General features: G+C 59.8%; 2 protein-coding genes across 2 annotated transcripts; both read right to left on the reverse strand.

The window, feature by feature from the left end:
* Positions 1-1050: 1050 nt before the first annotated feature.
* LOC135314028 (PHD finger protein 7-like) lies at positions 1051-5006 on the reverse strand. The gene is made up of 9 exons (XM_064455700.1): positions 4964-5006; positions 4540-4631; positions 4359-4460; positions 3960-4084; positions 3460-3729; positions 3111-3224; positions 2849-2967; positions 2098-2659; positions 1051-1297 (listed from the first exon to the last, which is right to left on the reverse strand). The coding sequence occupies exons 1-9, from the start codon at positions 5004-5006 to the stop codon at positions 1051-1053; spliced, it is 1674 nt and encodes a 557-aa protein (XP_064311770.1).
* Positions 5007-7829: 2823 nt separating this feature from the next.
* LOC135314029 (PHD finger protein 7-like) lies at positions 7830-11158 on the reverse strand. The gene is made up of 9 exons (XM_064455701.1): positions 11116-11158; positions 10692-10783; positions 10511-10612; positions 10112-10236; positions 9612-9881; positions 9263-9376; positions 9001-9119; positions 8219-8811; positions 7830-7961 (listed from the first exon to the last, which is right to left on the reverse strand). Exons 1-9 carry the CDS (start codon positions 11156-11158, stop codon positions 7830-7832), a joined length of 1590 nt encoding a protein of 529 aa, XP_064311771.1.
* Positions 11159-12243: the final 1085 nt, after the last annotated feature.

The raw sequence follows: 12243 nt of genomic DNA on the forward strand, positions 1-12243 counted from the left end.
AGACGTGTAGCCGTGGCACTTAGGGACGTGGTTTAGTGGTGGACTTGGCAGTGTTAGGTTACCAGTTGGACTCGGTGATCTTAAGGGTCTTTTCCAGCCTAAATGATTCTAGTTCCCATTCAATTATTGCTTCATCACCCTTTGATTACCATTTGATTTTTATTCAATCATTGATTAATTACCGTTTGAGCGTTGCTGAAAACCCTTTTTGTTAACCCCACGACAAACGACTTCTCTGAATAATGCACCTGCGACACCAGGACGAAAACCAGACGGTGTCTCAGGCACAACCAGAGTAGGAAAAAAGGAATGCGAAATCCAGTGTTGGAGCATCCACGTCCGAAATGCAACTCAGGGCCGAGACAGAAACCAGAAAGCCCCAGAAGCCCTTCTACAATAGTAGCTGGCTGACACTGCTGAGAGTGACTAGAGGCTTCCCAGGCTGCCTCCTTCAGCTCCTGCTTTTCAAGTGTCCTCAGCCATCCCCTTCTACCAGCCACCTTCCAAGCCAAATTCTGGTGCTCAGCGTTTCCTCCTCCCCAGGCTTTCTGAGATTTTGCTCGGCCTTCTGACGCCAGGGCATTACAGAGCTCCGTTGGCTAGATGCCAAGAGAGGTGAACGGTGCCAGGGAGCAAGCACCTCTGTTCAGAGCGAGGTTGTGCATGACCAGAGCTCTTTGGCCAGCTCCCTTTGAGCCCCATTGCTCAGGAGCGCCTCGGAGCTCACAGCGCAATCCCCCTGAAGAGTGCTGCCTGCTCTGGCCGCGTCTAGAGCTCACACCTTCCCAGTCACAGCACTCAAGACTAGAAGGACAAAGTGCTGCCACCGAGTTCTCTTATGGACCCTCTGCACCTCCATTCCTTCTGCATTGCCTCTTTATTGGCAGAACAGCCCACCAGGGCTCCCAGGTTCCCCTGCCTTCCTCCGAGAGGACAGCCGCTCCCTACTTTAAGGAATCAACTTTCATGCTGCATTAAGGCCTGTCAGGAAGGCACTTCACGCACACACCATGAGACCAGACACACACACCACGAAGAGCAGAGGGTTGTTCAAATCTGTACAGCCACCCCACGGGATTTCCTTTGCGCTTTGGTCACCGTTAGTCTTTGACTCAGCCTTCTAGCTCTCCGCCAGCTTCCGCAGAGCTGTTCGGCAGTCGCTCTGTAACCAAAGCTGTTCTCCTTCTTGCAGTAGAAAGGCACTTGCTGGTCTCCAACAGAAGGGAAATCCTTGCGGATGATTGCCATTTCCAGGCCCCTTGTTACCCTCCCGTAGAGCACATGTGACTTTTTTGCTCTGGAGGGCATACGGCGGGACTCAAGCCCTCAGTAACAGGTACTGCTCTGACTCTGCTGAGCTCTGTGGAGTAAAGTCCTTCCCAGGCGTTTGCGATCTCTCCTAAAAATGACTTCTTGGCTTATACTGCAAGAAGGAAGCCTTCAGTTGGTACAGTAGCAATCGTGTTGGGGAACAGGACCCAGAACTGGGGAGCGCCCTTTGGCGACTGTATGAACAGAGTCTACAGAAGCTTTTGTGTCACAAATAGGGATGTGACACTGAACTGAACTCTTAAAGAAAAGTAGCTTTGCCACTTTGCCACAATTCTCCCTAACCTAGGCAAGGAGGATAGGAAATTGGTTACAGGCTTGTCCAGAAGGAAACAAAGTTGAAGCGTGTCAAAAGTCGCTGGGACCAGGACAGGTGATTTTGGTGGGCGAGCCATGAGGGCTGCGCCGGGTGGGCAGGGGCAGCACCCATTGCCAGGAGATGGCAGCAGCGGCACCAACTGGGCCGTGCAGGCCACACTCCTGGGGACAGGGACAGAGGCCCAGAGACAGAGGGGGTTTGGGGGTGGGTGTGAACTTCCCCCGGGGAAACTGAGCAAGATGTGGTGCCAGCAAGGCACGAAGCAGAGGGCCACGGCGCTGGGCAGCCGGCCCAAGCCAGCCCGCAAGGAGGGATGTCTGGGGAAGGTGCTGCCTACACGCAGGGAGAAGAGAACCCTCCGTGCCCAGCCCCTAATGCTGCCCCTCCAGAAAGGGAGAGGAGGAGGAAGCCGACAAACGAGTGTGGGATATCCCAGTGCAGAGACTAACAGCTCTCTTTGTTGTGCGGGGGGCGGGGTGTGGATCAGGGCCAGCACTTGAGGACGGTGCACGGCTGGTCCTGCAGCAGCGTCCAGGCTGGCTGTAGGGAGTTTGGGCCCACCGTTGCAATCGGGAATGGTCTCGCATGCGGTCGGGCCCAGGGATGCTGGAGCAGCTGCTGCCCTCAGCTCTGGGGAACCGCGGGAGGGCCCTGGTGCTGCCTGGCTACCGGTGGTGGGGCTGCTGGTCTCTGGTGCCAGAAGGCCATGGGGCAGCCCCACTGCTGCCTGGCTGGAGGTGCAGCTCTCATCACTCGGTGCTGGCGTGTGACTGCTGTTACAGTGTCTTCTGGGCCGGCGAGGGAGTTTGGGCCCGACGTTGCAATCGGGAATGGTCTCGCGCCCGCTGGGGCCCAGGGTAGCTGGAGCGGCGGCTGCTCTCAGGCACTGGGCAGCCGTAGGAGTGCCCCAATGCCACCTGGCTACCAGTGGTGGGGCTGCTGGTCTCAGGTGCCATGGAGGTGACTGGCTGGAGGTGGTGGGGCCGTTAAGCACCAAGCTGGCACTGGAGGCTGTAAGGGGAAGCTGGAAGGTCAAGGGCACGGCTCCACCAGACCTGGGGCAGGATAGGCCAGTGCGGTGCCTCCAGGCCTCCTGGAGCAGAGAGGCCAGATCTGGCAAGCCCAGCACGGGCAGCTGCTACCAGGCCTTGCCTGGCCCCTGGCCCCAGCCCAGGGGCACCCGCGTGCTTTGCCTCTTACCGGTGCCCAGTCCAGCACAGCCGTCGCACTCCCAGCTGGCCGTGCTGTTCCTCAGGTAGGAGCAGCGTTTGTGAGTGCCCTCAGCAGCGCAGGAGCAGCACAGGAGCAGTTGCCAGGGCCTGAGGAAGCAAACGGGTTCATGGCTGTGAGGACGAAGTGACCGTGGCACAGGATTGCGCGGCAGAGCTCTCGATCTTAGCCCTTCCCCTTTGAGAGACAGAGACCCTGTGCAGAGCCCTGGGGTGCAGCTTTGGCAACTTACCCCTCTTCCTCTGCCCGCTCCCTGCCTGCTGGACAAAGGCACTCACTGGCATCACAGCGTCTGTGCCTCTCATATAATTGCTCATAGGCACCATTGTCTTCCCACGACAGTCCCCTTCTGGTGGAGGAAGGGAAAATTGATGAGCCCCTGCAGCTGGGCAAAAGGCAGGTGCAGGGCGTCCCTGCTCTTCTTTCCCTCCCTGCCGTGTTTCCAAGTCCTCCGTGAAGCTGAAGGCCAGACTCACAGTACAGTGGAGAGCCAGGACTGCTGGGACAGGCCCTGGCATGGCATGGCATGGCACAGTGCTCGCACCCTCCTGCCTTGTGAGCTGGGAATAATAAAAACCAACCTCTTTGGGATTTGGATCCCCATGGTGAGCATTTCCATCAGAAATCGATACTCATTTTGACAATGCGGGCAGCAGAAGCCGTAGAAGCCAGCATGACTGGCATGAACCTGGATGCATCCCCTGTGGAACCAGGCGTGTTTGCACGCTGGGCACACCATGGTGCCGAAGGACTTTCTGTCCCCCACAGGGTCCAGGCAGATGAGGCAGGTGGTGGTCTCCTCCGGAGCCGCCTCCACTGCCTGCTCTGGGCGGTGCTCCCAGCAGAAGGACCTGGGGGAAGAGGAAAGGGATGGGCGAGCTGTGGAGTGCTGGGCCCTACCCCAGTGGGAGCAAGGAGGGGAGAAGAGGCATGAAGGAACCCCAGGCATTGCCCGGCTCTGGCTCTGCATGTGGCCGGCTGCTGGGATCTGCCACTGTGGATTCCTTTCTATCTTGGCTTACAGTGGCAGGCAAGCGACTGAAGGTGAGGAGCCTCCCCCATGCAGCCTGGCTGCCCTTACCTGTAGAGCCCAAAGAACTGGGTGATGCATCCACCCTCCACAGCACAGGGGAGATGGAAGCTGCGGTCGCAGCCCATCTCCCGGCAAGTGATGGTGGCCCCGCTGTCACCACAGACAAAGCAGTCCTGGAAAGAGCACAGCAGCCCCCATCAGCGGCAGCCTCAGGGCCTCCACAGCCCGACCCACACCTCCGGGCAGGGCGCAGGATGCGGCCGCTGCTGGGTCACACCCCGCAGAGCCGCCTGGCGGTCAAGGCTCCTGTGCGGGAGCCTCTGTGGACCTGCTGGGAGCAAGACTTTTGTCCCAGAGCGGCTTGAAGGGATTTCTTTCTTGGGGTCTGGGCTAAGCTCCGGCAAACCTCTCCTGGCACAAATCTCCCTGTTCTTGTCAGGTCCTCACCTTCTGCGCTGCCCGGGCGATTGTGCGTTGAATATCCTCAGGCAGAAATCCCACGAGTCCTACTTCCTTGACCCGTTGCTGAAAAAGCTCGTTGGCAAAATACTGCAGAAGAGAGAAGAGGAGAAATCTCTGCTGTCTGACTGTCTGTCGGAAAGCTGGAGGGGGCTCCAGAGGAACTCACCAGGCAAAACACATGGGCACAGACTCCTTGCTTCTCCAGTTTGGGCCCACAGACATCCGGGTCAGCCTCTGCCCGGAGACACAGCATGCATGCTGGAGGGGAGAGAGCAAATGCCAGCGGGAACGAGCACCTGTGCGTGGCCGGGGGAAGTGTCCCTGAGGATTGCTGCCAAGGGCCTGCTCCATCCCTGCCTAGCTGGCTGATGGGCAGGGCTGGAGGCCTTGGAGAGGAAGGGGCCGTTGCAGGCGTGGGGCTCTCAGCGGGTGCCCAGTGCCCAGCCTGGTCCCTGCTTGCTGAGGAAAGGAGGGGCCTTTTCCTGGGGCAGATGGGGAGCTCCTGCCTCCCCCTGCCACCGCTCTTGGCCCCATGCTGACCACCCTGACAACCCCTCTGCCAGGCTGTGCAAGGGATACTTTGCTCTCACCCTGCTCCATGGAGTCGGTGGCCTTCCGCTTCCTTGCGGACATGGCACACATCAACAGTGAGCGTTTGGAGAGTCCTTGTCCCAGCAGCGCTGGGGTGTCTCCTGCAAACGCTCCCCTGCTGGCTCTGAGGCAGAAGCAAGACGCGGGTGAGCTTGCAGCACAGGCCCAGAGCCCCAAGGTGTGGGGCCCCCCTCCTCCCTCGGCAGCCCTGCGCAAGCGCTGTCACTCCCCTACCCTCTCCTCACCTCACCAGGTCACACTGACGCACGGCTGGTGCCCAGCGTTCCTTTATGTGGGCTTGGCCCCGCGGCTTACAGTGGCCGCTGTGACATCAGCACCGCTGGCCTGCGCGCGCCCCCAGTGCGGGCAGGGACGCCCTCGGCCACCTGCCACCCACTGTGAGACGGCCCCCGCCTCACAGGGCTGGGTGTGAAGTGCCAAGGCGGGGGGCCCGAGCCCTCGGCACCCACGTAACCGGGGCGGCTGCTCCTGCAGCATGCGCAGAGTCAAACGCCAGGTCCCCTGGCGCAGCCGTCACGTACGGCACTGTTGGCCAAACGGTGCTGTTCAGGCAGTGTGACTCCAAGGCCAAGGAAAATCTCTGCTCCTGTCCCCGGCATGGGGAGCGCTGCCAGCAGGTCGCGGAAGGTGATCCTTCCCCTCTGTGCCGCACGGGTAAGGCTGCATCTGCAGTACCATGGCCGGTTCTGGGCTCCCTGGTACTGGGGAGAGAAGTGAGCCTTGAGCCTGGCCTGGGCTCACCCATCCCATCCACTCAGAAGTGGCGGGTGGTCGGGGCACAGCACGGGAGCTCAGCATGGCGCCTAAGCGTCGCAGGTGGCCCAACGTCTTTCTCCTGAAGTCCTTAGTGCTTTGGTGACGTGGTGCCCCTGGAACAAAAAGCCGTGCGGGACCACGAGCTGGGGAGTCATGGCAGAAATGGCCTTTTTCCATGGCAATAAACTGCCTTTCAGAGTCGGTGGGGGCCTTTTTCCCTAGCGCGGTAGGAAGCTGCAAGTGGCTGTGGGGCAGCTTTGGAGGCGGTGGGTGGGAGCATTGATTTGTTGGAGGGCAGAAAGGCTCTACAGAGGGGTCTGGGCAGGCTGGATTGATGGGCCGAGGTTTGTCAAGCGTTGGAACAGGCTGCCCAGGGAAGCGGTTGAGGTGCCATCCCTGGACGTATTGAAAAGACGTGTAGCCGTGGCACTTAGGGACGTGGTTTAGTGGTGGACTTGGCAGTGTTAGGTTACCAGTTGGACTCGGTGATCTTAAGGGTCTTTTCCAGCCTAAATGATTCTAGTTCCCATTCAATTATTGCTTCATCACCCTTTGATTACCATTTGATTTTTATTCAATCATTGATTAATTACCGTTTGAGCGTTGCTGAAAACCCTTTTTGTTAACCCCACGACAAACGACTTCTCTGAATAATGCACCTGCGACACCAGGACGAAAACCAGACGGTGTCTCAGGCACAACCAGAGTAGGAAAAAAGGAATGCGAAATCCAGTGTTGGAGCATCCACGTCCGAAATGCAACTCAGGGCCGAGACAGAAACCAGAAAGCCCCAGAAGCCCTTCTACAATAGTAGCTGGCTGACACTGCTGAGAGTGACTAGAGGCTTCCCAGGCTGCCTCCTTCAGCTCCTGCTTTTCAAGTGTCCTCAGCCATCCCCTTCTACCAGCCACCTTCCAAGCCAAATTCTGGTGCTCAGCGTTTCCTCCTCCCCAGGCTTTCTGAGATTTTGCTTGGCCTTCTGACGCCAGGGCATTACAGAGCTCCGTTGGCTAGATGCCAGGAGAGGTGAACGGTGCCAGGGAGCAAGCACCTCCGTTCAGAGCGAGGTTGTGCATGACCAGAGCTCTTTGGCCAGCTCCCTTTGAGCCCCATTGCTCAGGAGCGCCTCGGAGCTCACAGCGCAATCCCCCTGAAGAGTGCTGCCTGCTCTGGCCGCGTCTAGAGCTCACACCTTCCCAGTCACAGCACTCAAGACTAGAAGGACAAAGTGCTGCCACCGAGTTCTCTTATGGACCCTCTGCACCTCCATTCCTTCTGCATTGCCTCTTTATTGGCAGAACAGCCCACCAGGGCTCCCAGGTTCCCCTGCCTTCCTCCGAGAGGACAGCCGCTCCCTACTTTAAGGAATCAACTTTCATGCTGCATTAAGGCCTGTCAGGAAGGCACTTCACGCACACACCATGAGACCAGACACACACACCACGAAGAGCAGAGGGTTGTTCAAATCTGTACAGCCACCCCACAGGATTTCCTTTGCGCTTTGGTCACCGTTAGTCTTTGACTCAGCCTTCTAGCTCTCCGCCAGCTTCCGCAGAGCTGTTCGGCAGTCGCTCTGTAACCAAAGCTGTTCTCCTTCTTGCAGTAGAAAGGCACTTGCTGGTCTCCAACAGAAGGGAAATCCTTGCGGATGATTGCCATTTCCAGGCCCCTTGTTACCCTCCCGTAGAGCACATGTGATTTTTTTGCTCTGGAGGGCATACGGCGGGACTCAAGCCCTCAGTAACAGGTACTGCTCTGACTCTGCTGAGCTCTGTGGAGTAAAGTCCTTCCCAGGCGTTTGCGATCTCTCCTAAAAATGACTTCTTGGCTTATACTGCAAGAAGGAAGCCTTCAGTTGGTACAGTAGCAATCGTGTTGGGGAACAAGACCCAGAACTGGGGAGCGCCCTTAGGCGACTGTATGAACAGAGTCTACAGAAGCTTTCGTGTCACAAATAGGGATGTGACACTGAACTGAACTCTTAAAGAAAAGTAGCTTTGCCACTTTGCCACAATTCTCCCTAACCTAGGCAAGGAGGATAGGAAATTGGTTACAGGCTTGTCCAGAAGGAAACAAAGTTGAAGCGTGTCAAAAGTCGCTGGGACCAGGACAGGTGATTTTGGTGGGCGAGCCATGAGGGCTGCGCCGGGTGGGCAGGGGCAGCACCCATTGCCAGGAGATGGCAGCAGCGGCACCAACTGGGCCGTGCAGGCCACACTCCTGGGGACAGGGACAGAGGCCCAGAGACAGAGGGGGTTTGGGGGTGGGTGTGAACTTCCCCCGGGGAAACTGAGCAAGATGTGGTGCCAGCAAGGCACGAAGCAGAGGGCCACGGCGCTGGGCAGCCGGCCCAGGCCAGCCCGCAAGGAGGGATGTCTGGGGAAGGTGCTGCCTACACGCAGGGAGAAGAGAACCCTCCGTGCCCAGCCCCTAATGCTGCCCCTCCAGAAAGGGAGAGGAGGAGGAAGCCGACAAACGAGTGTGGGATATCCCAGTGCAGAGACTAACAGCTCTCTTTGTTGTGCGGGGGGCAGGGTGTGGATCAGGGCCAGCACTTGAGGACGGTGCACGGCTGGTCCTGCAGCAGCGTCCAGGCTGGCTGTAGGGAGTTTGGGCCCACCGTTGCAATCGGGAATGGTCTCGCATGCGGTCGGGCCCAGGGATGCTGGAGCAGCTGCTGCCCTCAGCTCTGGGGAACCGCGGGAGGGCCCTGGTGCTGCCTGGCTACCGGTGGTGGGGCTGCTGGTCTCTGGTGCCAGAAGGCCATGGGGCAGCCCCACTGCTGCCTGGCTGGAGGTGCAGCTCTCATCACTCGGTGCTGGCGTGTGACTGCTGTTACAGTGTCTTCTGGGCCGGCGAGGGAGTTTGGGCCCGACGTTGCAATCGGGAATGGTCTCGCGCCCGCTGGGGCCCAGGGTAGCTGGAGCGGCGGCTGCTCTCAGGCACTGGGCAGCCGTAGGAGTGCCCCAATGCCACCTGGCTACCAGTGGTGGGGCTGCTGGTCTCAGGTGCCATGGAGGTGACTGGCTGGAGGTGGTGGGGCCGTTAAGCACCAAGCTGGCACTGGAGGCTGTAAGGGGAAGCTGGAAGGTCAAGGGCACGGCTCCACCAGACCTGGGGCAGGATAGGCCAGTGCGGTGCCTCCAGGCCTCCTGGAGCAGAGAGGCCAGATCTGGCAAGCCCAGCACGGGCAGCTGCTACCAGGCCTTGCCTGGCCCCTGGCCCCAGCCCAGGGGCACCCGCGTGCTTTGCCTCTTACCGGTGCCCAGTCCAGCACAGCCGTCGCACTCCCAGCTGGCCGTGCTGTTCCTCAGGTAGGAGCAGCGTTTGTGAGTGCCCTCAGCAGCGCAGGAGCAGCACAGGAGCAGTTGCCAGGGCCTGAGGAAGCAAACGGGTTCATGGCTGTGAGGACGAAGTGACCGTGGCACAGGATTGCGCGGCAGAGCTCTCGATCTTAGCCCTTCCCCTTTGAGAGACAGAGACCCTGTGCAGAGCCCTGGGGTGCAGCTTTGGCAACTTACCCCTCTTCCTCTGCCCGCTCCCTGCCTGCTGGACAAAGGCACTCACTGGCATCACAGCGTCTGTGCCTCTCATATAATTGCTCATAGGCACCATTGTCTTCCCACGACAGTCCCCTTCTGGTGGAGGAAGGGAAAATTGATGAGCCCCTGCAGCTGGGCAAAAGGCAGGTGCAGGGCGTCCCTGCTCTTCTTTCCCTCCCTGCCGTGTTTCCAAGTCCTCCGTGAAGCTGAAGGCCAGACTCACAGTACAGTGGAGAGCCAGGACTGCTGGGACAGGCCCTGGCATGGCATGGCATGGCACAGTGCTCGCACCCTCCTGCCTTGTGAGCTGGGAATAATAAAAACCAACCTCTTTGGGATTTGGATCCCCATGGTGAGCATTTCCATCAGAAATCGATACTCATTTTGACAATGCGGGCAGCAGAAGCCGTAGAAGCCAGCATGACTGGCATGAACCTGGATGCATCCCCTGTGGAACCAGGCGTGTTTGCACGCTGGGCACACCATGGTGCCGAAGGACTTTCTGTCCCCCACAGGGTCCAGGCAGATGAGGCAGGTGGTGGTCTCCTCCGGAGCCGCCTCCACTGCCTGCTCTGGGCGGTGCTCCCAGCAGAAGGACCTGGGGGAAGAGGAAAGGGATGGGCGAGCTGTGGAGTGCTGGGCCCTACCCCAGTGGGAGCAAGGAGGGGAGAAGAGGCATGAAGGAACCCCAGGCATTGCCCGGCTCTGGCTCTGCATGTGGCCGGCTGCTGGCATCTGCCACTGTGGATTCCTTTCTATCTTGGCTTACAGTGGCAGGCAAGCGACTGAAGGTGAGGAGCCTCCCCCATGCAGCCTGGCTGCCCTTACCTGTAGAGCCCAAAGAACTGGGTGATGCATCCACCCTCCACAGCACAGGGGAGATGGAAGCTGCGGTCGCAGCCCATCTCCCGGCAAGTGATGGTGGCCCCGCTGTCACCACAGACAAAGCAGTCCTGGAAAGAGCACAGCAGCCCCCATCAGCGGCAGCCTCAGGGCCTCCACAGCCCGACCCACACCTCCGGGCAGGGCGCAGGATGCGGCCGCTGCTGGGTCACACCCCGCAGAGCCGCCTGGCGGTCAAGGCTCCTGTGCGGGAGCCTCTGTGGACCTGCTGGGAGCAAGACTTTTGTCCCAGAGCGGCTTGAAGGGATTTCTTTCTTGGGGTCTGGGCTAAGCTCCGGCAAACCTCTCCTGGCACAAATCTCCCTGTTCTTGTCAGGTCCTCACCTTCTGCGCTGCCCGGGCGATTGTGCGTTGAATATCCTCAGGCAGAAATCCCACGAGTCCTACTTCCTTGACCCGTTGCTGAAAAAGCTCGTTGGCAAAATACTGCAGAAGAGAGAAGAGGAGAAATCTCTGCTGTCTGACTGCCTGTCGGAAAGCTGGAGGGGGCTCCAGAGGAACTCACCAGGCAAAACACATGGGCACAGACTCCTTGCTTCTCCAGTTTGGGCCCACAGACATCCGGGTCAGCCTCTGCCCGGAGACACAGCATGCATGCTGGAGGGGAGAGAGCAAATGCCAGCGGGAACGAGCACCTGTGCGTGGCCGGGGGAAGTGTCCCTGAGGATTGCTGCCAAGGGCCTGCTCCATCCCTGCCTAGCTGGCTGATGGGCAGGGCTGGAGGCCTTGGAGAGGAAGGGGCCGTTGCAGGCGTGGGGCTCTCAGCGGGTGCCCAGTGCCCAGCCTGGTCCCTGCTTGCTGAGGAAAGGAGGGGCCTTTTCCTGGGGCAGATGGGGAGCTCCTGCCTCCCCCTGCCACCGCTCTTGGCCCCATGCTGACCACCCTGACAACCCCTCTGCCAGGCTGTGCAAGGGATACTTTGCTCTCACCCTGCTCCATGGAGTCGGTGGCCTTCCGCTTCCTTGCGGACATGGCACACATCAACAGTGAGCGTTTGGAGAGTCCTTGTCCCAGCAGCACTGGGGTGTCTCCTGCAAACGCTCCCCTGCTGGCTCTGAGGCAGAAGCAAGACGCGGGTGAGCTTGCAGCACAGGCCCAGAGCCCCAAGGTGTGGGGCCCCCCTCCTCCCTCGGCAGCCCTGCGCAAGCGCTGTCACTCCCCTACCCTCTCCTCACCTCACCAGGTCACACTGACGCACGGCTGGTGCCCAGCGTTCCTTTATGTGGGCTTGGCCCCGCGGCTTACAGTGGCCGCTGTGACATCAGCACCGCTGGCCTGCGCGCGCCCCCAGTGCGGGCAGGGACGCCCTCGGCCACCTGCCACCCACTGTGAGACGGCCCCCGCCTCACAGGGCTGGGTGTGAAGTGCCAAGGCGGGGGGCCCGAGCCCTCGGCACCCACGTAACCGGGGCGGCTGCTCCTGCAGCATGCGCAGAGTCAAACGCCAGGTCCCCTGGCGCAGCCGTCACGTACGGCACTGTTGGCCAAACGGTGCTGTTCAGGCAGTGTGACTCCAAGGCCAAGGAAAATCTCTGCTCCTGTCCCCGGCATGGGGAGCGCTGCCAGCAGGTCGCGGAAGGTGATCCTTCCCCTCTGTGCCGCACGGGTAAGGCTGCATCTGCAGTACCATGGCCGGTTCTGGGCTCCCTGGTACTGGGGAGAGAAGTGAGCCTTGAGCCTGGCCTGGGCTCACCCATCCCATCCACTCAGAAGTGGCGGGTGGTCGGGGCACAGCACGGGAGCTCAGCATGGCGCCTAAGCGTCGCAGGTGGCCCAACGTCTTTCTCCTGAAGTCCTTAGTGCTTTGGTGACGTGGTGCCCCTGGAACAAAAAGCCGTGCGGGACCACGAGCTGGGGAGTCATGGCAGAAATGGCCTTTTTCCATGGCAATAAACTGCCTTTCAGAGTCGGTGGGGGCCTTTTTCCCTAGCGCGGTAGGAAGCTGCAAGTGGCTGTGGGGCAGCTTTGGAGGCGGTGGGTGGGAGCATTGATTTGTTGGAGGGCAGAAAGGCTCTACAGAGGGGTCTGGGCAGGCTGGATTGATGGGCCGAGGTTTGT

Source organism: Phalacrocorax carbo, chromosome 6, assembly GCF_963921805.1.
Source record: "Phalacrocorax carbo chromosome 6, bPhaCar2.1, whole genome shotgun sequence".
Classification (NCBI taxonomy): domain Eukaryota; kingdom Metazoa; phylum Chordata; class Aves; order Suliformes; family Phalacrocoracidae; genus Phalacrocorax; species Phalacrocorax carbo.

Excerpts from the sequence above, each read along its gene's own strand:
- LOC135314028 (XM_064455700.1), bottom strand. The coding sequence starts at position 5,006 with ATGTCCGCAAGGAAGCGGAAGGCCACCGACTCCATGGAGCAGG. Across the intron at positions 4,461-4,539 it reads GTGCCCATGTGTTTTGCCTG|TATTTTGCCAACGAGCTTTT; the intron begins GTGAGTTCCTCT and ends TCTCTTCTGCAG. Across the intron at positions 2,968-3,110 it reads GAGCGGGCAGAGGAAGAGGG|GCCCTGGCAACTGCTCCTGT; the intron begins GTAAGTTGCCAA and ends TTGCTTCCTCAG.
- LOC135314029 (XM_064455701.1), bottom strand. The coding sequence starts at position 11,158 with ATGTCCGCAAGGAAGCGGAAGGCCACCGACTCCATGGAGCAGG. Across the intron at positions 9,882-10,111 it reads CAGTTCTTTGGGCTCTACAG|GTCCTTCTGCTGGGAGCACC; the intron begins GTAAGGGCAGCC and ends CTCTTCCCCCAG. Across the intron at positions 9,377-9,611 it reads GGGATCCAAATCCCAAAGAG|GGGACTGTCGTGGGAAGACA; the intron begins GTTGGTTTTTAT and ends CTCCACCAGAAG.